Raw genomic sequence first — 26,186 nt, forward strand, 5'->3', positions numbered from 1 at the left:
GAGTCAGAACCCACTTAGGCAGCTTTCTACCAAAAGGAGCTTTATAACTTAGAACCCTGCAATTGACTTAATTTGCCTAAGTTTATATACATACATACCTATCCTACATATCTACTGTACATCAGTACTCCCCTGGCCTCACTCACACATTAAATTCTAATACCTCTTGAAGTATTAATGTTCTGCCTTGCTCTTTGTTAGTCCCAGCCTCTGGTTGGACAGACAGATGCCTCCTGGCTGCTCCCCTAGGATGTCTCTCCATTCATGTTTGAGGTGAGCTGCCCTCAAGACCAAAGCAACAGAAGCCTGTGGCCACAGAGGAATCTAACAGGAAGAGTCACTCTGCTCTCTTCATTCATTCCACACCTTGTTCCCTGGAGACGTGGGCCTTGGGTGAATCTTCCTGGGCTCCTCTAAACAATGGTTCAGAGGCCAAAATAGAACAAATCCAAGCTCTACTCACCCCATGCAGAAAGGGAGGAACAAATAGCCAGGCTAAGACACAGAGTACATCCTCTTGCCCCTTCCAGTTTCTAAGTCTGGCTCAGGGCCTTAAAGAAAGTAGCAGTTGCTACCAAGGTCAGGAGGGTGTGAGATGGTTGGGGTGCTCTCTTATAATCAAGCAGTAGGCCAGTGGGTAGAACTGCTGGGGATTTATCTACTGCTGGGCAGGGAAGGCAGTGGCTTGGGTCCAGAAGCCAAGGATTGCCTCCTTCTAGAATCACCAGGGGGCACTAAGCCACAGGTTCAGGGTGTCAGATTTCATCATGACATCTGCCTTAGAGCTCATGAGGTCTCTGGGCAGGAGCACTGGTGATGCATGGCGAGCAGGTGGCAGGTGGGTATCAAACACAGAGCCTGGACATCAGTTACTGGGGTTGGGCGCGGGGGAGCTATATTTGTAGGAGCCTAGATTGTAGGTAGGAATAGTATAGAAAAAATTTGCTCTAGGACACAGAGTTCAGGGTCTTTGAGGCATACGCCTGCCTAAGAGAAAGTGGGGGCCCTGCCCTAGGGCTGTGGAGACTTACCTGCTCAGCTGGTAAAGAGGGCAGAAGTTATGAAACAATCTTACCAGGAAAGTCTTGGAAAATCCTTTTCGTAACTAACTGCTACTCCACCCGAGAGATCTTGGGCTGTTGAGGACCTGTGGCAACCGCAGTGGGCCATGGTAGAGAAGACGTAGATCTCGTTATGTAGGATTTGTGCTATAGGTAGACTGAAGCAGCAAGTCAAGAGTTGAATTCTCAGTAATGGGGTCAATGACACTTAGTGGTCCTGGGTTTACCTTGATGCCCGAGGTGAGTATATCGCTTGAGGGTCCAGTGATAGTCACTGCAGCATGTGTGGGCAGTTTTCCCGCAGTGAGGTAAACGGGTCTTTGGGCACTGTGAATTCAAATTAAGGTGGGATTTACTGAGATGTGTTGCATGTTGTTAAGCATCTGTCGTGTATCTTGTCTCCTAGAGGTATTGTGTGTGATGCTGCGTAGTTTTTGGCCCCGTACTGGAAGGGTGGTGAAGGGAGTTGCTGGGTAGGCAACCTAATGAAAACCCCTGGCTTGTGGGATTAGCATCAGTGATAAGGAATGTGTTTGCTGCGGTTGTTGTCAAATAGTATCGGGGAACAGTTAGGATTGATAGGTAATGTATTCTCGACAGAATCTGGTAGAGGCCAAAAAACCATTATGAAGGTGCCTCTGCTTCTAGTGAGAGCAGAGTGGAGTCAGGTTGCGACGGTCCAGCCACCGCAGGGGGTCTTCCAGGTCCCGACAGAGAGGGGTAAGGGACTGAAAAGCACCATGAGTATGGGGTCAGAAGGACCAAGACAACTGATGGTTGCAAGGCACTTTATTTAGAATTTACTGAATCATAGATAGACAGAAGAGGAACTCATTATTAGACAATGAACCCATAGAATTGCTTATCGTCTCAGTTCAGTCACCACCATGGACGTCAACAAGTTTACAACAACTATCCTTGAACATTATCTTCCCTTAACAGGACACACACACAGCCCCCAGCCATAAGGAACAACCAGGACTCTCAGTTCCCTGAGGTCTCCTGGCTTGAGATAGCTTTGCTAATCTCTTTTACATTCCTCAGGCCTGGGAAAAAGAGTGCATTCCAAGTCAAGGGTAAGGGCTTTGCTTTTTGTGAGAGACATACTGTCTCCTCCAGGAGTTACCTCCGGCTAAGACTGCATGCTTCCCACACAGGTTGATTGGGAAATTATTAAGGAAGGCTGACTGGCTGGAGGACATCAGGCTGTTTGTTGTATGGTTCCCTAGAGAGGGTCCTACCCAGGAGGATACGCACCCTTCCCTCCAGAATGGAAAGCCCTTCAAATGCCCATTTCCTTCCAGGCCCAAAGTTTGGAGATATTTCCTTGTAGAGAAACCTGTTTGAGTTTGTTGTACTTTAGGAGCTGGGCTGGCAGGCCATGGTAATGCGAAACCCTGAGGCCAAGCAGAGGCAAATCCTGGGAGATGGTTTCCTTCCCGATGAATTTTAATGAATACCCATGATGCTTGAGGTGTGTGTTTGGGATCTGGGCTCCATAGTCAGCTTTGGGCTAGAGCATTCCTTGAAGAGGCATTCTCAATGGCAGACTCACGGCCTCTGAGACCATTTCAGGCCAAGACTCTCATCAAAGTTCCCTTGACATGGGTGACAGATAGCTAAGAAAGTAGCTACCTTAAGATGAACAGTCCTGGAGGAGAAAGTGGGGGCCCTGCCCTAGGGCTGTGGAGACTCACCTGCTCAGCTGGGCAACTCTGTCTCTGGGCCTTCCTGCCAAAATCTGGCCCTGAGAACAAAGGAATACTTCAGCTCCTTCTTGTTCTTTAAACACCAATGACTGTGGGAGAGGGAAAGGCTCAAGGCCAGGGCTCAGCTCCCAGCCTCCATCTCCTCCCACAGCTGCCGCATTTCGGGGGGCACCTGCCCAATGCCCTTGCTGTCCCCAGCGCAGCCTTGAGGCCAGACCGAAGCCTGCGATGCTGCTCGCTGGCTGCAAGGACTGGTCACAAGGATGGGATTTGGGGAAGTGGCAAGGGTGGCGCACAAGTCTAGAAAAGTTTGGGATGAAGGGGCGGGGCTGGGGACAAATTAGTTAACTTTGCCACTCACTGTGGTGCTTTTCCCCTTTCCCTTAAATTCTGCTTTGAAAAGAATAAATTCGTATTTGTTTACTTTGGTTCCTCTGGTTACACTCTTTGACTCTGACACTCCACATCTTTACCTTATTTGGGTGTGAGAGAAGAGGGTGGGGCCAAGAAGCCACAGGAACACTGCAAAACATAGGCCACCAGAAGAGTCCAACACCTACAGGACAAGAAGACACCCCCACTAGCCCCATCCACCACTGTTACCTGGACTGGTCGCCTCTCAAAGCCCCACACAAATTAGCTAGTTATCAGCTCATGGGATGAGCTCTTTATAGCAATGGTTCTTCAACACCATCCTCATCAATCTGAGGAATTTTTCACCAGCCTAAAGCATTAAGAGAAAAATCTGGACAATGCAGTGAGTTTCCATAAAGTTACATATATTCAATTTAAAAATCTATCCTTTATTCTGAGATTATGGTTATATATTTGGGGGGGTGTGTTAAAATGTCCCTGTGAATTGGTGGCGATAGTTTTTTTTTTTTTAATGCCATTTTCTGGCAAAATAAAACCCTGTCAGTCCCTCCTCCCCACCACCATTTTTTCTTTCTTCACTGATCTATAACATCCCTGTCCAACAGAAATATAATGTGAGTCACATATGCAATTTAAAATTTTCTAGCGGCCATATTAAAAAGGTAAAAATAAACAGGTGAGATTAATTTTACTAATATTTCGTTTTACCCAATATATGCAAAGTATTATCATTTCAACATGTAATCAGTATAAAACCATTATTGAGATATTTTATATTCTTTCTTTTTTTACTGAGTCTTAGAAATTGTCAAGTAAGCTGACAGATTCAACTGGTAAAAAAGAACAGGAAACCCACATACACCCAGGCACTTTATTACTTAGAGACAGCAAAAGCAAGACCAGCAATGGGATCCGTTCCGTGTCGCTGTTGCACAGGATGACACTGAAACAAAAGGGGCCAGATGACATGCAACATGAATGGCAGGACACCATGTTGCTGAGTACCAACTCCACACCGCTGCTAAGCAGCTCTATGGCCTGCAGCTGGACCCTTTGGGGCAAGGGCAGTGGAGTGGAGAGGCAGGCAGAAAGTCTCATGCTCACCAGAATGAGGGAGGCAGATGAGAAACTGCCCCATGACAGCCTCCCTCAAAACAGGGAGGTGAGTGAGAAATGGTCTTGTCTCAAATCCTCGTGAGATTGCCCATCTTCCCAGGTTCCAGGAGGATCACAGGGCATTCTGCCAAGGCCTGGGGCCACCTGCAGTTGAGCCTTGCCTATGTGGAAAGACACACCTCAATTTGGCCTAGCCATATGTCAAGTGCTCAAAAGCCACACATGGCTAGTGGATACCATATTGGACAGTGCAGTTCTGTAACATGCCTAAGTCTCAATCACTGTGCTATAGAAAAGGAAACCTTCATGATATATTACGTGTGTGTGTTGGGGGGAGGGAGGGAGTCAGGGCGGCAATAAGCCTTGGGTGACTGGAGGGCAGTGGTGAAGCAGTTACCCAGGGTTACAAGATGTGGTAGTAGAGGGAACAGAAGGGCACCACAGATACACAGATTTGCTCCTTCCCGTTGTCTTCCCTTCCCCACTGCCTCTCAGCAGAGCTCTGGCTGCTCTTGGGCTACAGTATTGGACAGAGGCTGGACTAGGGCTCTTCTACTTCTCTCACCCCTGGAGGCCACCTGTGGTCTATGTGCCACTCTCTCCGGCCTCAGTCTCTCCAGCCACGTCCCCAGGGTACTTTTTATGTTTTTGCCACAGTCCTATGCCATCCTTCATCTGGAAAGGTCTATCTTCTTTTCAAACCCTGCCTCTTCCCCCACCTTCTGCCTCTGACAATTCCTTTTCCCTATTCTTTCTTCTCATCTTTTAAATTCTGGGTTTCTGAAAAAAAAAACTTAAAAAAATCATCTTGGTTTTCAAGCTATCCTCTAACTTTTCTCCTAATCTTGGCTTCATTTTGTTTGTCCATGTCTCTCTCCCTCAGACCCACTTCTTCCCTGCATTTGTCCCCAGCATTCCTTCTATCTTCATCCCTTCTCCATAGGCCCTGCCCATGCATACTGACTTCCCCTTCTCTGCCCTTGGCTGATTACCTTCAACTTGGAATGAGAGCACTAAAAGTGGCAGAGAAATCTTGCGGGTTCACTTCCTAGAGTGGCACCGACTTCATCAATTGGGACCAGACCTGGATCTAGCTGGGCTACTTCCAGAAAACCTTCAGATGTCTCTTGGTGATAAGCATTATCACCCTTGATTTCCAAATAAGGACATAGAGGCTCTAAGAGGTGTAGGGACTTGCCCAAGGTAGGTAGCAGAGCCAGGATTCCAATCTTGTGTTCCTTCCACTACAACATAATTCAGTGCAAATATTGGAGCTGCCATTTTTGTTACTTCTCTGTACCTTCTCTCAAAATCCCAATGATGTATGGTGAATATGAGATGATCTGCTTAGTTCATTAGGAGTTATCCTAAGAGCTCTTTAGAAGGATGTCCCAGTGCTGACAGCAACTTCTTTCGTTTCCTAACTGCAGAATTTATTGCTTGTCTCACCAGTTTCCTTTTGGATATGAATGTACTTATCATGGGAGCTGTTTAATAAAGTGACAGTAATCCACTTAAGGAATTTATTTATTGCTTAAAGAATACAGACTAGAAAATCTTAACATAGCTAAAAATCACCAAACTGGCCCAGGGTTTTTAAGGAAGTTTTCACAGGCAATACAAGTATCTGTTTTTTGTTCTTTTTTTTTTTTTTTTTTTTTGGCCACAAGGCTTATGGGAGTTCCCAGATGAGGGATTGAACCCAGGCCATGGCAGTGAAAGCCTGGAATCCTAACCACTAGGCAACCAGGGAGCTCCCACAGGTATCTGTTTTTTTCCTAACCTTTTCCGATGGGGGTTAGGAAGAAGAGGCTCAGAATAAGGATAACAACTCAGAATTTCATCTCTGCTCTAACTAGTCCCATAGCTGCCAAATAACAACCAGACACAATCCTAAAACCATTAAGAACAGAACAAAGATAGCAGCAGCAAGAAATCATCCCTGAGCCGGAAAGCAGCCTTTAATGCCTGAACAGAGACAGGATACAACCTAGTATCAACTGCTGCCAGATAGGCACTTAATCACTGTGGCAGGTCCTAGCCCTTGGTAGAAATGGTTTGACTCTATGTTTTAGGAAATATTTGAAACAAACAGAAGAAGAAAAAGCTAAAAATCTATGCAAACCAGCTGTATAGCCTTCAGGTTAGACTGTCTGCCTTTGGCAAGCATGGCTGAATCATCTGAGACACCATAAAAGGAACAACTTAATTCTCAAACTGATAAAGAGAAGCAAAGTCCCATAGTTGAGTTGGGTCTTCAGGTCTACTACTTTTTTATACTTTGTCCCTTTCTACATGGCTACAAACTTTGAATATAACTAGCAAAAAAAAAAAATCGTTCAGAGAAACAAATACAAATGATGCAACATAAGGCAATGAAAGGAGAAGAAACAGGCACAATTTTATCTAGTCTTCAATATGGATGGTGAAGCCAAGGTTTGTATGCCAGGCTGAAGGCTCTCCTCAATCCTTCAGAAAACAGTTCCGTTTTTCCCGTAGAGGAATGAGCTGTAGGGAGAGGCAGAAAAACATGAAAAATTAATCTGAAATCTTAAGTTCCATTACTTGATCTAGAATTTACTTATATAAACCAAAAAGAAAGACTGTAATTTGGCATTTATAAGGTTATCTTAGTCTTACAATGTTCCAAAAAACAGTGCCACAGTCAAGAACGCAAACACAATGATGCTGTCCTTTATCATGCCAAACTTATAAAAGGAAGCTTCAAAACTGAATATACTAAAGAAATTAAATATGCTTGCTGTTAAGAATTTGTACTTCTGGGAAGAGTGTACAGAGGTCACAGCTCACTGTAGGGACAAAGCAGGTGGGACCACTGTAGCCATAGTCTAAAACTCAGAAGATAAGGCAGTTGTGATAGCCTCTTGCCCCACTGAACGTACCGTGTCTTTTTTTTTTAAAGTTTTTTTTTCCTTCTTTCTTTTTTTTTTTTTAAGTATTTGTTTATTTATTTATTTATGGCTGTGTTGGGTCTTCGTTTCTGCGCGAGGGCTTTCTCTAGTTGTGGCAAGCGGGGGCCACTCTTCATCGCCGTGCACGGGCCTCTCACTGTCGCAGCCTCTCTTGTTGTGGAGCACAGGCTCCAGGCGCGCAGGCTCAGCAGTTGTAGCACACGGGCTTAGTTGCTCCGCGGCACGTGGGATCTTCCCGGACCAGGGCTCGAACCCGTGTCCCCTGCATTGGCAGGCGGACTCTCAACCACTGCGCCACCAGGGAAGCCCCGCACTGTGTCTTAAACCGAGTCTTAGCTGCTGCTTCCTGCCATGTTATGAGACCCTTGAAAACTGGCTCAGAGTCCTAACCAATGACGAGTCTGATGATGTTCTACTTACCCTGATGCTTTCTAAGTCAGAAGCTCTGAACATTTTGTGATGTAAGAGTTAATTTTTTTAATTTACTTGAAATGGCAAAGTGACCAATAACACTCAAGTATACTGTCTTTGAGACAAAGATTGTTTCTGGGTATTATTCAATTTAGCTCGCCCCATATCAGTGTGGATTTTCATTTTGTGGAATGACAGGAATGGAGCATTACAAAATGATCCTGTGCTGGACATGAGCTACCAAACTGCTATAATTGCTAGCTGTAGTAATCGCGAGAATCTTTTCACTAAGATGCTGACCACGATTACGACCACTGACTTCTCCAGTTCTTTCTCCTTTACGGGTGCTTTCTCCTCCCACCACCTCCTAAAGGGAGGTTTATCCTTAGGTTCAGACTTCTTGCTGAACAGTCAACCTGGCTAACTCATCTATCCCCACAGCTTCAATGATCATTTCTATGCATGAGGCACTCTCCGATCTCCCATTTTAAAAAGTGCTTCCAACTCAACTCATCATCTTCTCCATCCCCCACCCCCCAAGAATCCTCTTCAAGTTGTCTTCATTCCTGTTAGTGGCTCACCATTTTCCAGTCACCCAGGCTCTGCACTACTCTTTGTTCCCTTTTTGTCCTGGAAATCCAATCAATTTTTAAGTTCTGATTCCTTCTATCACTTGCATCTTCCTCTAGTATTTCCCCCCTCCAATTTCTCCTATATACTGCTGGCAGAGAAAATTTCCTGAGTTACTCCCCAGGTGAAAAAGCTTTTAGGGCTTATTATGACCTACACCAAAAATCTAAACTCTTAAGCCTGGCATCACCACCTCTGAGCCATTGTGAATGCTACTTTCTATACAGAATGCCTTCATTTCTCTATCTCTTTATTAGAACCTTACCCACCTCTTAAGGCCCCAAACACCATCTCTCTATGAAGCTTCCCCTAATCTCCATGGACAAAAGTGAGCTCTCATTCCTTTAAATTCCTATCCCTCTCATGTATTTCTCCCCAACTGGAGGCAGAGACTGTGTCATAAGCATTTTGTAGTTCCCTGTGGAACCTAGCTTTAAGTAGGTGCCCAATAAATCTATGTTGAATAAATGAGCTAACATAAAGGGTTCTGAGTGAATAAAGTTTACAGCTATAGTTCTATGTTGAAAATAGCACTCCCCCAATACTAACTACTTACATGGAGGAAAACAAAGATGTTTAGTGGGTGCTAAGGCAATCCTGGCATTAACTGTTCACGTGTCTGTTTATAAGCAGTACTTGGATGAGTGATGTGCTGAGGGGAAGGGAATATACAGAACATAAGAATTCTCCTGGCCTTGTTTGTATGGGGATGAGCATGGGGGATGGCATCACTACCTTAAGAGCTCTATGCTCGGGAGTTCCCTGGCGGTCCAGTGGTTAGGACTCCGCACTTTCACTGCTGAAGGTGCGGGTTCCCGCAAGATGCGCGGCGCGGGCCCCCCGAAAAAAAGCCCCATGCTAAGTCCATCCTCATAATACGACCTCCAGTCTCCTTAAAACTGTTACCCTACCCTCAACAGTATAGGGCTGGAACCAGCATACATTTCTATACAGCTACTTGACCCTCATTTATTCCACACTACCCTCTTTTCTTTTCACTCTGCTCACTCTCTTGTGGCCTTAAATAATAGTCTTTCAAGTTAGAAATCTGGCATACATCCTTAACGCTCCTTTCTCCTTCAACACCCAGTAATTGGCCCAATTCCCATCAATTCTACCTTTAAAATACATTCTCTCATATATAAATGTTCAAAACAGCATTATTCATGATAACCAAAAAGTGGAAACAACCCAAATGTCGACTGATGGATGAATGGATAAACAAAAATGTTGTATATCTGTACAATGGAATATTATTCAGCCATAAAGTGGAATAAAGTACTGATACATTCCACAACATGGGTTAACCTTGAAAACATTATGCCAAGTGAAAGAAGCCAGACACAACAGACCTTGTAGTATATGTTTCCTTTTTATATGAAATAACCGGAATAGGCAAAGTAGGCTAATTGAAAGTAGATTAGTGGTTGCCTAGAACTGGGTGGGGGGGTGGTGAGTGGGAGGGTCAGAAGAAACGGGAAATGACTGCTAATGGGTACAGGTTTCTTTTTTGGGTGATAAAAATGTAAAATTGATTGTGGTGATGGTTGCACAATTCTGTGAATATACTAAAAGTCATTGAATTGTACAATTTAAATGGGTGAATTGTATGGTATATGAATTATATCCCAATAAAGCCGTTATAAAACATTTTTATTGCAGTTAAATATATATATATTCTTTCCAAATGAAATAATGCCATTTGCAGCAACATGGATGGACCTAGAGATTATCATATTAAGTGCAGTAAGTCAGAGAAAAACAAATATCATGATATCACTTACATATGGAATCTAAAAAAATGATACAAATGAACTTATTTACAAAACAGAAATAGACTCACAGACATAGAAAACAAACTTATGGTTACCAAAGGGGATAGCAGGAGGGTGGAGGGGAGATAAATTAGGAGTTTGGGATTAATATATATACACTACTATATATAAAATAGATAAAAAATAAACAACATGGACCAACTGTATAGCACAGGGAAGTATACTCAATATCTTGTAGTAACCTATAATGGAAAAGAATCTGAAAAAGAATACACACACACACACACACACACACACACACACACATACATATATATATAACTGAATCACTTTGCTGTACACTTGAAACTAACACAACATTGTAAATTAACGATATTTCAATAAAAAAAGAAAAAATATTTATTCTTTCCATCTCCATTGCCACCTCCTTATTTCAAGTTACCATCACCTTTTATTAGACGACCCCACAGCCTCCTAACTGGCCTCCCTGCTACTAGTCTTGCCCTCTCACAATCCATTCTCCAGATAATAATCAAAGTGATCTTTAAAACTTCTAAATTAGGGGCTTCCCTGGTGGCGCAGTGGTTAAGAATCCGCCTGCCAATGCAGGGGACACGGGTTCGAGCCCTGGTCCGGGAAGATCCCACATGCTGAGGAGCAACTAAGCCCGCGCGCCACAACTACTGAGCCTGTGCTCTAGAGCCCGCAAGCCACAACTACTGAGCCCACGTGCCACAATTACTGAAGCCCGCGCACCTAGAGCCCGTGCTCTGCAACAAGAGAAGCCACTGCAATGAGAAGCCCGTGCACCGCAACGAAGAGTAGCCCCTGCTCGCCACAACTAGAGAAAGCCCGCATGCAGCAACGAAGACCCAATGCAATTAAAAATAAATAAATTAAATAAATATATATAAAAAAAACCTTCTAAATTAAATGTGACTCTCCTGCTTAAAGCTCTCCAAGGGCTCCCCATTGCACTTAAGACTAAAACCCATCCTCCTTATCATGGACTGCAAGGGACCATACAATATGGCCTCCGCCTACTTCTCCAACCTTACGTTAAGTCACTCTCTTCCTCGCTTTAAATACTGCAGAGGTTCTCAAAGAGGCCAAGCTCTTTTCCGATGTGGGACCTGGCATACGCTCCACCCAAGAAGCTCTCCATACACTTTTTGCCTGGACTTTTCCTTCAGGTCTCTTAAGTATCATTTCCTCAGAAAGGCTGATTATGATCTCCCCAATTTAATTCAGGACTCTATTCAGATAGCACCACTGACTCTTTCTCCTTCACAGCACTTCTTTATGATTTGCACCTTTATATTTGTATGATAATTTGTTTGCTGTTGATCTTCCCTGCTAGACTGTTAGCTCCATGAGGACAAGTATTGTATGTGTCGTCTTATTCAACACTGTGTGTACATCCAGTGCTTTCCACTTAATAGACATTCAATATCTGCTGAATGAACGAATTTTCACAAAGACTTTGTTCCAACCTGCTACCCTCATTTACAAGATTTGGCCACTACTGTTCCTGTGAAAAGAACAGCCAGAAATGAGATTGGGGGGGGTGGGGTTCTTTGCATCAAATGTTTTCTGGTTGATGTGAAAACACACTTCTCACCTGCTCATTTTTTTGTTTTTCCTGTCGCTTAAGCTGCTCCAGCGCAGACTGGAAATGATTCTGGAAAACAAATTATATAAAAGATGAATGCTGAGTCTCAAAGGAAAAGAGAACCAAGAGAGACAAAGAGTTTGGCAAATAATTTGATAAGTAAGAAAACTGTCAGTCGTAACAAAAGAGTACTTTTAAAAAAGGATTTAGAAAAAGAATGTCTCTATGTGTATAACTGAGTCACTTTGCACAGCAGAGATTGGCACAACATTGTATATCAACTCTACTTCAATAAAAACACATTTTAAAAAGGATTTAGAGTATAAAAACTACACTCTCCAACTGCAGGGCCATTTGATTTTATACACCCTACACGGCATTTTTTTTTCTTGCCCTAAAACAAAGAATTAGAATGCCTTCATGTTACCTTTTTCTAGTTTAGCACAAATCCTTTGACTGTGGTGACCTACTTAAAGAGCTGGCTTGGAATCTGGTGCTGACTCCTTCATTTCCCTGCACTAGGTCAGAATATTACCATTCTTAACTAGTACTGCACACGACAACAGTCATAATACCATATATCTGTATCTTTCAAAGTATGTCCACATCTATTATCTAACTTGGTTATTCTGAAGGACAACACTCTAAGTATAGTTCTGTGTCAAGTTGCTCCCCTTCGATGACAACAGCTCTACAGAAAAAGAAATCTGGCAAGGAATTCTCCAGATGCTTCAGAATTTCCCTCACTATAAAAAGGGAAGCAAACATGGCCTAAACATACATTTTCCTTTTGCTGATATGTGTAGTAATAAAATATGTATTAGTGTGTATTAATAAAAATAAAGCATGATATTAATTTTTGTTCAAGCAGGCATCATAAAATTTTTAAATTAATTTAGTTTCTCTTTCATTGTAATGAATACATTTTGGTACAGAGCAACAGGGTTCAATCTATGCCCTACCACTTACTGTGGTCCTTGGCAAGTTACTTAATCTCTTTGAATTTCAATTTCTTATCTATAAAACGGGAATAGTGACAGCACCTATATTTCAGGGATGTCAGGATGAAATGAGATAATACACGTAAAATGCTTAGCTCTGTACATGCCTTTCACATAGTTAAATGTTCAATATTGGCAATTATTATCTCAAGTCTCCTGGACCCCTCCCAAAAATGCTTATATAAGATGATCAAAATTACTCAGGTAAAAGGAAATAGGGCTATCTTTTATTAGGGGTACCTAAGAGGTTGTTCAGGTTCATGAATGAACCAGAATGCTGCACAGAGATGACATGAGTGGAAACACAAAGATGGGATTTTGAAAGTAAGATATCCGGATATATTTATACCAGCCAACAAGAATTTACCTTGAGCGTTAGGTTTTCCGCTTTCATAATGAGCTCCTTCTGTCTTTGTGCTTTGCGCTGATTCTCTTGGAGCTTTTTCCCCACGTAATGAGTCTGCTTCTGAATGCCCATGACTAACAGAGATAGACAAAAACTTCATGTATCTAAACATGGCCTAAACTAGTGGACCAAGACCCAAATCAACTAAAACTCCACTACGCATCTGAGCAATAATTTCTCAAACTTAACTTTGCAACTAACACGTGTTTAGAGTCAGTCTTTAGTACTGCCACCCACTCTGTCCCACCCCTTTGTTTTTCCCTAACTTACCCATTGGGATGGTTCCCTCCTTTGCCTCATACTGGCCAGATTCAATGAACTTGGCCTGTGGCTCACTTTCCATATACACTTGATAACGATCTTCCTCCTCTTTCTTGTCTTCATCCTCATCATCATAGTCATCCTCTCCCTCTTCATCTTCCTCCTTATCATCCTCAACTTCATCACTGTTACTGCTAGAGTCATTGACCATCTCCCGAAATGCACCATATTCTATGGGTTTTAAGCAAAAGGAAGGTGAAACCATCTGAAGCGTTTCAAATGACTCCCACTCCAGCTGCAATTATACTCCCCCTCAAGTTAACTGGGCAACCAATGAATTTTAAAAATAATTTTTCTCACAGGAAGATTATTCCCTTTATAAAACAAGGACAGGAAAGGCAAAACACTGTAACATTCATTCATGTATTCAATGATCAAAATATTCAGAGAATCCAAGGGCCCACAGGAATTTAGAATAGCAGGGATGGATGGGATATTAGAACCCCAATCTAAAACCCCTAAACTTGTGGGACCAATACGAGAAGAGAAGGGCAAAGGCATCCTTTTTCTGTGATTGGCCTGTGAGTTTACGGAGAATGGTCCTACACACAGTCAACACCTGCCCTCTCTGAAGCTCCTGCTTTGCCTTTATTAATGCACCTGGTGAGGTATGACGCTGCTTATAGCCACTCATTTCTGAGGCTATCTCAAAGCCTGGAATGAAGCCTTGACTTTCTATTTCCTCGGTTTCACCTTCAGCAACGACCTCCCATCCTGAAAGGAGAGGCAGTCAAGGAAAAAGCAGAAAGAAAGCAGAAGGCAAACTTGAAAGAGAAGAGGCTCTCTGGCTGAAAGTGCTATTTAATTTAGTCCAACTTCAGGCCATTTGTATCTGGATTCCTAGTATAGAAAAGTGCCTTATACTGAATTACGCAAGTAAATAATTTCTATTACATGAATGTACTGTTCCTAGCTAGAAAGTAACATTTCCGAAAATCATAAGTTCTGTACATTAACATCAGCACACAAATATCAGAAATGAGAGCTTGTCACCAAGTGCATTTGGGGTGTAACAGACTACACAGAAAATATTTAGTATAAAAGGATACGGACACTGACAGCTTCAGTGTCTAAGCACAGCAGTCTTTTCACTTGCTTCTCCACATCAGGAGAGTCAACGTGCTGAACCAAAGTTGGAGAAGGAATACCAGTAACATCACTTAACACCCTGTGTCTTGCAGAAATGTCCTCTTCCTACATACAAATGAATTCAAATAATTAGGCCTCTTTAAGATACATCCAATCAAATTTCTACTTTAAACAATGCTATTTATGAAGGAAACTTTGATCAGGGTCTATATTTTTATACAGTAAGCTTATTTTTTCCCAATCGAATTACTTGAGACATTTAATCTTTTCAATCTGCAACTCTATATTAAAGACCTCCTCAGAGGCACGACCCTTAAGCCTCAGTTGTTAATTATTTGCGCTGACCCACACTGGCAAAGAACTATAATTTTTTTGTTACTTGGAAGTAATTTGGTTTAAAGATCCAAATTCCCAGATTCCACTTCTCCACATCTTTATTATTAGACAGTTTCCTATAAAAACTAGGTCTTAGCCACATATTCTCCCTTAAATCCAGTTTTAGACAATTATCTCCACAGCAACCAATTCATCATGCCACAAATAGAAATTAGAACTTTGAGGGGGAATAAGTAATTGCAAACAACTGCTGGTAAGAGTGAACCCTGGCTTCCAAGAAATGGTTTTTAAAAATAAATATCACAGAAAAGAAGCAGATTAAAATACACAGGGTCACTGATCAAATTGTATCTTTTGCTCTAGGAGTCGTCAGACATTAAACAATGAATTCATTTTTCAGTGAATCAAATTCAGTGTATGTGTATGGGAGCGGGGGTTACAGGTGGGAAGGAAGGCTTGAAAGTAATCTTTATGATTTTTTTGATTTGTTTGAAATTAAAGAGCTGTGAAGTAAAACACAGCATAGGTTAACAATAAAGTTATATTACGATTCGTCTACCTCAGGAGAGCTGACTTCTTCAATTTGTTTGAAATCAGGGACCTATGAAATAAAACACAACAAACAATGAAGTTATATTATAATTGTTCTACTTTACTAAAGCTTAAAGAGTTCTAGAATCATTCTTAATGTAGTTTTATATTTAGTAGGCACTCAATGAATGCTGTTGACTGACAGTATAAAGCCAAAGCAACCATGTTCATAGATTAAACATAGTAAAGCTATGGATCTATAGGTTTAATGCAATTCCTATCAAAATTCCAACAAGGTTTTCTACAGACATAGACAAACTTACTCTAAAATGTATATGGAAAGTTACAGACTCTAGAATGGCTACAACAATCTTGAATAAAAAATAAAGTGAGATCAGTCTTCCTGATTTCAAGGCTTATTACAAAGCTACACTGTGGAATCGGTGATCAACACAGATTAATGGAACCCAGAAAAAAAACTCACACAAATACGCCCAACTTATTTTTTACAAAGGTGCAGAAGCAATACAATGGACAAAGGGTTGCCTTTTTAACAAATGGTGCTGGAACAATTGGACATGCAAAGGGGAAAAAAAAAAAAGAACAACCTTGAACTAACCCTCAAACCTTTTACAAAAATTAACTCAAAAATGGATTGCAGACTTAAATTAAATGTAAAACTTTAAAAAGATAGTTAGGAGAAGTCTTCAGAATCTGGGCTAGGCAAACAGTTCTTATACTTGACATGAAAAACAAGATCCTTAAAAGGAGAAATCAATAAATTGGACTTCATCAAACAAAAAAACTTTTGCTCTTTGACAGACCCCGTGAAGAACATAAAAAGACAAGTTACAGACTGGGAGAAAATATTTGCAAACCACATATCTGAAAACTAGTATTTGGAATATAAAAAAGAACTCTCAAAACTCAACAATAAAAACAATCCATTTAGAAAATGGGCAAAAGGTATGAACAGACACTTCACAGAACTGGACATATAGATGGCAAACAAGCACATGAGAAGATGCTCAACATCTTTAGCCATCAGGGAAATGCAAATTAATACCACAATGAGATCACTACACATCTACCAGAATGGCTAAAATAAAAAATAGTGACAACACCTAATGCTGGTGAAAATGTAGAGAAATTGGATCACACGTACATTTCTGGGGCAAATGTAAAATGGTGCAGCCACTTGGAAAACACTATGGGTAGTTTCTTATAAAACTAAACATGCAACATACCTAGTAATTGCACTCCTGGGCATTTATGTCAAGGAAATGAATACTTACGTTCACACAAAAACCTGCTGGCAGCTTTATTTATAATAGTAAAAAAATGGAAACAGCCAAGATGTCCTTCTATGAGTGAACAATTAAGCAAACTGTGGTACATTCAGAACAGGGCATACCACTCAGCAATACAAAGGAAGGAACTATTGATACATGCAACGATCCACATGGACCTTAAAGGAATTAATCTGAGTGAAAAAAAAAAAGCCAGTCTCAAGTGTTATACTTTGTATCATTCCATTTATACCACATTCTCAAAATAACAAAATTATAGAGATGGAGAACAAATTAGTGATTAGCAGGGGTTAGAGCCTGGTGGTTTGGGGTGAGGAGGAGATGGGTGTGGCTTGAAAAGGGCAAGATGAGGGATCCTGGTGGTGACAATACTGTTCAGTATCTTGACTGCGTGGGTGGATACACCAACGTACACATGGGATAAAATTGCATAGAACTAAACACACGCACACACATACACAGGAGTAAGTAAAACTGGAGCAATTTGAATAAGATTAGTGAATAGTAACAATGTCAATTTCCTATTTGTGATATTGTACTATAGTTTTGCAAATGTTACAGTGGGAAGAACTGGGTAAAGGGTATACAGTATCTCTTTTCTATTGCTTACAGCTGCATGTAAATCTACAATTATTTCAAAATAAAAAATTTAATTAAAAAAGAAGCCAAGGCATAGTACTCCTGTAGTTTGCCCAGGGTTCTACAACTCTGAGGTAAGGTTAGAAATACAACCACAATTCCCAATTCTCAGGTTCTGGATGGGTTCACTTTAAAACAAGATTTTGCAGTTGGAAACTTTTAAAAGCGTTAGCAGAAGTTTCAAGTTCATGACACATCTAGATCCCTAAGTGACTACCTTATAACTTCAAGGGTCAAGTCTGTTTTTGTTCGTTACATATTTCCAATTGTTAGCACACAGTGCCTGGCATACTGCTCATACTCAACAAATGTTTATTGGACATATAAATGACTGAACAAATGAATACCCAACGGACTGTCTCCCTTCCCCCCCATTCATAGTCCTCTTCCAATCCAACCAGTAGACACAGAAATAGCATGCCACTAACCTTTTTTGTTGCTTTGCAGAACCTTCTCTTCCTGACATTCCTAAGTGGTGGAGTAACTAAAATAAATTCAACATGGTGAAATATATATATGACTGATGGTAGTCACGTATCTATCTGAATTTGATAAGGTCATGCTCTAAGCCACTGGCTCATGACACGACTCGTTCCTTTAAGAGTGTCTGGATGCCTACTGAACCAAATACCTAAGTGTGGTAACAGATCCCTGGCTCACAAGTAATTAGGATCCAGCAGATAAATGTAGTTAGACAGAATGAGCAAGGGACTGATGACTTACTGCCATGCTTCCGGACATATTTTTTCTGTCTCTCCTTTTCACTTTTCCTGATTGCTTTATGATCAGTAGAGGTAACCAGTTCTTCAGGATGAGACTGGACACCACCATCAGCAGTGCACACAAGCATCTGCATTTAACAAAGACAAAGAAGTTGACTGTGGCCACAAATCTTGGGTTAGTAATGGATGATGATCATTCTTACCACCAGAAATCCTGGAGCACAAAAGTAAGGAGAATGCTACTTGGCATTTCCAGAAAACCAAGTATTACATACACTCATATGCATTCTCTCTCTATCTCGGCAGCACAGCATATGGACTCTGAGGTTGTTGTTGTTTTTTTAGCTCCAGTGCTTACCACTGCAGAAGGAATGTGTTGAAAACAAGATATATCTTAGCATTTTGATTTATAAAGGAAACAAAAAATCAACAGTAGAGATGATGAGTAAGAACCAATGTAAACCTCCAGAGTTAACAGCACACTGCTTTAACAGGAATTTCAGACAAAGATCCCAGATGATCATATTTTTCAAATAATGAAAGGCACTATAAATGGCAAACAGAAGGCTCTGAAAGCTATTTGGATAAAATAAAGTAGTGAAAAGTGATGGATCAAACACCAAACCAGAACATGACATTGTATTCCTGTGCAATTGAGCTGGAAATTAGAAATGACAAGCAGGTGAAAGGAGAATTGAAAGAAAGAAAAGGAGGGAGAAAGGAAATCCTTGAAGGATGTGTGGGCGAGTAGATTAAGAAAACTTGTCCATACCTGGGAAATATCTGCCGTTTTAAAAAAGGTTTTTTTATCCAGAGTTTTCAGGCTTTCAATAACACAAGGCAAATCAACCAGCTTAGCAGGTAGTGAGACACCTTCAACCCCAACAACTGCATGACGTCCACCAGCTGAACAGAAGTAGAAAAGATTAAAGCTGACATCTTCCCAATGTACTCTCAAGACTCCTGGGGTTTGAATAATGAAGACTTATGGGGGACAGATGAGTCTTTCATTGAAACTTACTATTTCTCACAATGCCAGAATTGTGTACACAATTAGTAACTTCCCACAGCAAAGAAGGCAGAGTATATGAAGCTCTTTTTTTTCTAGTTTATGTCATTCCATCAAAAGTAGCTAAGTTTCTTGGTCATGGTTGTGAACTAAAGTGAATGAAGTGGTAACTGTTTCATTCTCATCTTGAAAGGCCAACTCCATTCATTCAAACCCATTCGTTTGGACACCATTAGGAGCATTCGATCATGTCATTGTACATGGGTGTTTTCACAGGGTTGGGTAAGGGGAGGGTTGATTCTAGAATAGTACTAATAAGTCTCAAGTTATAATCTCTAGTTTCACAAAGATAAAATTCTACACAATAGCCAGAGAGAGAGAGAGAGAGAGAGAGAGAGAGAGAGAGAGAGAGAGAGAGAGGGAGAGAGTCAGCCATATACTGACAACTCTGAATCCTGCCCAGATGTCTCAAACATGAATGTCTCTTGATACAAAAGGATTCAAGTGTAATCTTCTAATATTAAGTGAAAAAATAAAGATGCAGAACTAAGTTTGACATGATCCTTTTTGTGTAAATTATCTTTAAAAATATAGAGAGGGCTTCCCTGGTGGCGCAGTGGTTAAGAATCCGCCTGCCAATGCAGGGGACACCGGTTCGAGCCCTGGTCTGGGAAGATCCCACATGCCACGGAGCGGCTGGGCCCGTGAGCCACAATCGCTGAGCCTGCGCGTCTGGAGCCCGTGCTCCGCGACGGGAGAGGCCGCGATAGTGAGAGGCCTGCGCACTGCGATGAAGAGTGGCCCCCACTTGCCACAAATGGAGAAAGCCCTCGCACAGAAACGAAGACCCAAGACAGCCATAAATAAATAAATAAATAAAAATTAAAAAAAAATATAGAGAGATTATTTATATGTTGGTATTATGCATAAAAGTTTTGTCTATAAGGAAACACAAGGAGAAAAGGCCAATATTAGTTATCTTTGGCATTGAGGTTGAGGCACTGTGAAGGAGAGTTTCACTTCTCCTTTTGAACCTTTCTGTTTTATTTGAATTTTCTAGCCATGCATTTGTATTCCTTTTTTTTAAAGTGTCAATAAGGGCTACCGGAGTGCTGGGATTATGGGCCATTTAAAATTTTATTCTTCATATACTTCTCTGTATTTAAAAATCTAATAAGTATTATTTAAAAGAGATAAAGATATGTCACTTTTGTAAACAAAGAATAGTACATCCACCTGTCATTCCCCTGGACAATCAGAAATCACAAAAGTTTCATATAGGAGACAATCAGCAGTATGCAAATCCCACAGTTGACCTCCAAGTTCTTCCTTATACACACCATGATAATTACCTCAAGTTGTATAAGTTCTACTTCCTTTCCTCTTAAAAGGAAGAGATGGAAGTGACTGAAGCCTCTCTTTGAGTCCATCAAGACGGAGACCACATTCTATTCTTTGTCACATCCTTGGTATCTAGTATTGTGCCTGGCACATAGCAATCCCTTAATAAATTACTGTTCGATGTACGGTGAATGGATATTAACTACTTACAAAGTAAGTCAATTTTCAGTTTATCCTTCATGGCAGCACTTCCAGAACGTACTATCTTCCTGACAGTAGAAACATGTTCCTAAAAAGGAGGTAGATTGAAAAATCAGAAGGATGAATTGTCTACTTAGCAGCTAATAGAACAGATATGTCAGAGACAGTCCTCCCTTAAATAGAACCTTAAACTTCCCAAACGTTAGGAACAATGCCGTGTACCATGAGATACTGTGCACTGGGTAAGTCAAATTAGGATGAGGTTGACTCTAATCTCATTGTTGTCTTTCAGTAGCTACAGATAATGCCTTCTCCTAGCTGTACATTCCTGTTTCTCACTGTTACCCTTCAAGTTGTAGTTGCTAACGGAAGGCTTAGCTGCAGTTTACTGGCTATATTAATTAACCTTAATTGGGGAAATACCTTTCTGAAGCCCATCCTTAATATACCTTTCTTAGACTAAATAATACTTAAATATAGGTATCAATAGGGGAAGAGACCCTAACACAATGCTGAAATGAGCTTCAACAGCCTTGCATGATGATGAATTTGAGGAGACAGTGCTAACCCCTCCATTGCCCCTTTTGAGGTGACAGAAAGGAACTCTCTTTTAGAAGAGTCTTTTCTTGGCTGTCCAGTGAGCAAGGCTGTTGGCATCTGTGGTAAGTGACTGAATCCGTCATTGTCCCACCTGTTTGCCAGGAAATCAACCCACACAGTAGGTGGCATGTGCAGGACAAAAGAAATGCTGCTTAAAAGAGTACACGCTAGGATAGGATTGCTAAATAGAACACAACTCCTGGGAAACAAATGTTCTTGGTTTTTATAGCCTACCTTAAATAAACAGAAATGCTACAGAATACAAGCAGAGCTAATACTTATGCACTGAAGATATTTGGCCTCAGATACAAGGGTTTCTTACCAGAGGCAGACGCAGTATAAACTGGTCCTCAAGTTCGCAAGGAGGTTCATCCTGGCTTCTACTCATCTCTTGTTTTTGAATTCACGAAAGCAAAAACAAAACCAACAGAAAGTTACCAAAAACTGTTCTTGGTCCCTCTACTGACCACTTCTGGTAGTACTGGTTAAATTATACAATATCTTGCTGATAACCCTCACTGGAATGATGTGTGTACAGCTTCAAAACACTTTTTTTTGACATAACTTGATTATTTATAAAGTCACCTTATCTCCCCTCCCATATGTGCAGATTTTCCAACGTTAATACTAATTACATGATAACAAATGAAGTAAGAGCTGTTACACATGATTTAGTCTTCTTGATATTCTTAGACTCTCCGGTAAAGGATTAACTCATCAATACAGTGGTGACTACCAAAGAAAGCAAGCTACATACCTCTGCAGAGAAGACTGCCAACCAAAGGCCAAAATCAACCCAAAAAACCACTGGCAGAAATGCTCTATGATGATTTGAAGGAAACAGAGCTTAATTTTCAGTATTTCACCTTAATGATCAATAAAATGGTAGGAATTAAACAGTCTGTGTGAGAGCAGGCAGCTTTTTATGACTCTAAAGCCAACATCAACAGCTCCAAGCTACCTCGGGGAAAAGTTAGGAGTCCCAGTCTTATGGCTGGGCTATCTATATAAGTACATCTAACTTCATGGAATAGACTCATTTCTGAAGGGATGATAATGAAAAAACGTAAAATCTAATTTGATTTATTCATCACTAACATTTACTACATGCACTCCATGTGCCAGGCTCTACATTGAGGTCTATTATTTCATTTAATCCTCACAACCACCACTTATGTGAAATACCTCTAAAAGCCATTTGAAGGAATCCTACGATGAATCCATATATATACATATATATATATATATATATATATATATGTATGTATATGCACACACACATACATATACACACATATATATATAAAATGCACCTTCTGTAAAGTGAATAATCTCCAAGTTGATCTTCATTTTTTCACCTTATTTTCCATCTATTAGGGATATATCTGTAGTGGCTTGCATTTTGAGTTTTAGGGCCCACACTACTTCTGAGGAAAGTTTTTCTCAAAAATGGAAAAAAGGGCACTTCGCTGGTGGTGCAGTGGTTAAGAATCTGCCTGCCAATGTGGAGGATGTGGGTTTAAGCCCTGGTCCAGGAAGATCCCACATGCCGTGGAGCAACTAAGCCCATGTGCCACAACTACTGAGCCTGAGCTCTAGAGCCCGCGAGCCACAACTACTGAGGCCCACGCACCTGGAGCCCGTGCTCCTCAACAGGAGAGGCCACCATAATGAGAGGACTTCACGCTGCAGCGAGGAGTGGTCCCCACTCGCCATAACTAAAAAGAAGGCCCGCGCGCAGCAGTGAAGACCCAGAGCAGCTATAGATAAATAAATAAATAAACAAATAAAGAAATAAATGGAAAAAAGCAGTGTACATATATGAAAACTGACAAAGTTTTCTTATGTTCTAAGGACACTATGCTATACACCAAGTTATAAAATCTTATAATTTAAGTTAGATGAAAAGCTCCAGATAATGTATAGCTCCTAATACTCTGTAAACCATTAATTGAGTTCTGAGTTTTGAACTCGAATCTCACTTAAAAGCACTGGAGCCTTTTTTAAAAACACATACAAGTGAATATAACAAAAAAGAAGCAGACTCACAGATATACAGAACAAACTAGTGGTTACCAGTGGAGAGAGGGAAGGGAGAGGGGAAATGTAGGGGTAGAGGATTAAGAGGTACAAACTATTAGGTATAAAATAAGCTACAAGGATATACAACATGGGGAATATAGCCAATATTTTATAATAACAATAAACAGAGCATAACCTTTAAAATTGTGAATCACTGTATTGTACACCTGTAACTTATATAATATTGTACATCAACTATACTTCAATAAAAAAATTGGAAAAAGTGGGGGGAGGACAAAGAATATTTAGCACTACCAGTTAAAATAGAGAAAAGGAAAAACAAACAAACAAAACCTCATACAAGTGAGTCTGAGACCCTATTACAGGTAAATCATTCATCAGTTATGATTTCAGTCCTTTAGGCTGACTTCAGAAACTACCAGAAAGGCATAGAAAGCACAAGAGAAATCAGGAGTGAAAAATCAGACACCCAGGATGGGAGGGCGGGGCGGGGGGGGGGGGTGGTGAAGGAGAGAGAGAGAGAAAAAGAGAAAGGGAGAAAAAGAGACAGACTGATTATTTGTGATAGCCATTTCTCTCCTTTTCCTGCTTCATACAGTTACACACACACACACACACACACACACACACACACACAAATACAAAAACTAAATGTAAAGGTAAGGGGGAAAGTTAATTAAAATAAAGTAAATTGAATAAAAAATCTTGGGACTGGGTACACTGCCTAACATAAGAGTAACAAACATTTAAGGTTGGGAGCAGAAATACAGATTTGAAGAACTAGCTGCTAAGCAAGATTTTATCAGATCAATAGTAACTTTTAGATTTCTCAGCAGAATTAAGACTAAGGCATTTTGTTCATTTCAGTGCCTTTCTGGCAACTCCTCTCTTATGAAAGAAAGAATGTAAGAACTGGAACCATTTCAGAGAAGGTAGACACCCCTGGTAGAAATGAGTTTTAATGATTTTTTAGATTTGCTATCTGCATTTATACAATGAACTGGTTGCATCATATTTCTTTTAAGAAAAGCCATCCACATTTTTCCAGCAAGCACTCTTTGATACCTAATTAAATTAACAGGACCGCTCTCCACCATTCACCGCCCCCACCCAGCCAGCTCCATCTCACTTCATCGGAATTAGAATTGGAATCAGAATTACAACTAAATGGAGGGCGCCTGACCGCAAGCTCCCAGCAGCACAAGTCAGCACAAAACTAAACTGGTAGTTTCTCAATTTCATAGCCGCTAGCTGCAGTTTGGAGGCAATGACCACTCCCTCCTTATCCCAGGTGCACTAAGCTCCCAAGGGAAGACCGCAGCCCTAGGCTTTGATCCCATTTCCCTAGAAAACCTCCTACCAGGCCAAGGGGCCCTAAGCCTTTGCGCCACCCCAGGTGGGCTGGGAAGGGAAGAGCAGCGCGCAGCCCTTGGCGCCAACGAGGCGCCAAGAGCCCTCTGACCGCCGGACTCACACGCTCCTCAGCCGACTGGCGCCGGGACGGCCCCTCTGTACAGGGTGGTTCCAGAGGGAGCGAGTGCGCTCCGGGCGGCGGGCGGACTGTGTGGCGACAAGTAGGAGCCTCCCGCGCTACCCCTCCCCACGCTTCCGCCACCGCGGATAGGCGGATGGCCTCGGGGCGGCGGCCAGCTCGCCACGTGCCCGGGCGGTAGACTCGAAGGGTGCTGATTGTGGCCGCTCAAGGACCTCGCGGAGCAAGGCTTCAGAACAAATACCCTTTACACAGGAACGACCCTTGGGACGGCCACGGGAGTTTTACCAGCACACAGTGATAACTGTAAAAGGAGTGGCAGAATCGGTTGCTCCGCAAATCCTTTAGGTTGGACCGATTTGTTCCTTGGTGTAGTTGTCACCTCACCTGATGACAACTACACCACCGCGCAAACCCATTAAATAACTAGAATCCGCGCCCAAACTAATTAGCTGATCCCTTCGAAACAAAGTCACTATTTTACATCTTTTGGACAGAGATACAGCATACTCCACTTATTTCTCTTAAATGGGCATCACGGTTCAAATAAACTTCTAGCAGTTCGCTTCTCCCACAGATCCTTAACTTACGGGAAAAATCTTAAAACCACTTACCTTCCCCTTCTCGTAAGTTTTCCAGAGGGGTTCTGGCAGCAGCCTGGTTGCCGATGGCGGCATGAGCTTGGTCGCCACAGTTGGCAGGAGTTCGGGCGCCAAGACAAATGGCAGTTTGGACGCCGAGACCGCCGGCAGCTTGAGCTCTACGGTCAACGGCAGTTTGGGAATATCGGAGGCTCGTTACTTCTGATGTTGAAGTTGGTGTTAAATCGTTTCCCGAGGAACCGCGGCGCCGTCCCTTAGGGCGCTCCATGGTCTCTCGCTGAGGTAATAAAATGGCTTCCTATTTAGTCATGTGACCTAAAAGTTTCCAGAACGTTCCTAAAATGGTCTTCTTAAAGACACAGGGGTAATATTAGAGACATTAAGTGGTACCTCTTAGAGATTATAGACTTGAAGTCTCTGTTGCCTTCACTTATCTAAACTTCATGGTAAGGAATAAATATTTTTATAAGACTAATTGTTGTACAGTCATTTCTTCTGGATACGTGATATTTTTTTTTTCCCTTCAGTGGAGCTAAATTGCCAGAGCTTCAGACCGAGACAAAACCGTTTTTCGTCCCTTTGAGAATTCATCCACTGATCTTTACTTTAGCATAATGTGGTGAGGTATGTTGAAGATTATAATACAAAATGGACCAATGAAACTCGTTTTTCATGTACTGTAGAAAATTCTTGATGGCATTTATATCAAAAATAATAATAACTCAAAGGAAAATTTCTATTCTCAGTAACTGAAATACCCGAGTAATTGTGTGTTTTGAATCATTGGACAATGTGAATTATGTAATTAACTTTCCTTTTGATGGCTGCTAGGAAGCTCAGAACCAATTTTGCAACCCACCTCTAACAACTGTGAAACTCACTGGCATATGTTGATCTCTTGTTTTGAATCATCACATTGTC

The 26,186-nt window shown here is 41.4% G+C and overlaps 1 protein-coding gene across 1 annotated transcript; it reads right to left on the minus strand.

Moving 5' to 3' along the window:
- Window positions 1-5: 5 nt before the first annotated feature.
- On the minus strand, window positions 6-25,348 carry TAF7L (TATA-box binding protein associated factor 7 like). The gene is made up of 13 exons (XM_082377771.1): window positions 24,646-25,348; window positions 21,451-21,518; window positions 20,538-20,616; window positions 18,750-18,883; window positions 17,979-18,105; window positions 17,684-17,739; window positions 15,335-15,376; window positions 14,400-14,544; window positions 13,951-14,064; window positions 13,300-13,521; window positions 12,991-13,103; window positions 11,632-11,691; window positions 6-6,769 (listed from the first exon to the last, which is right to left on the minus strand). The coding sequence occupies exons 2-13, from the start codon at window positions 21,514-21,516 to the stop codon at window positions 6,725-6,727; spliced, it is 1,203 nt and encodes a 400-aa protein (XP_082233897.1). The 5' UTR covers window positions 21,517-21,518; window positions 24,646-25,348; the 3' UTR covers window positions 6-6,724.
- Between the last annotated feature and the right edge of the window lie 838 nt (window positions 25,349-26,186).

This window comes from Balaenoptera borealis, assembly GCF_965194805.1.
Source record: "Balaenoptera borealis genome assembly, chromosome: X".
NCBI lineage: Eukaryota > Metazoa > Chordata > Mammalia > Artiodactyla > Balaenopteridae > Balaenoptera > Balaenoptera borealis.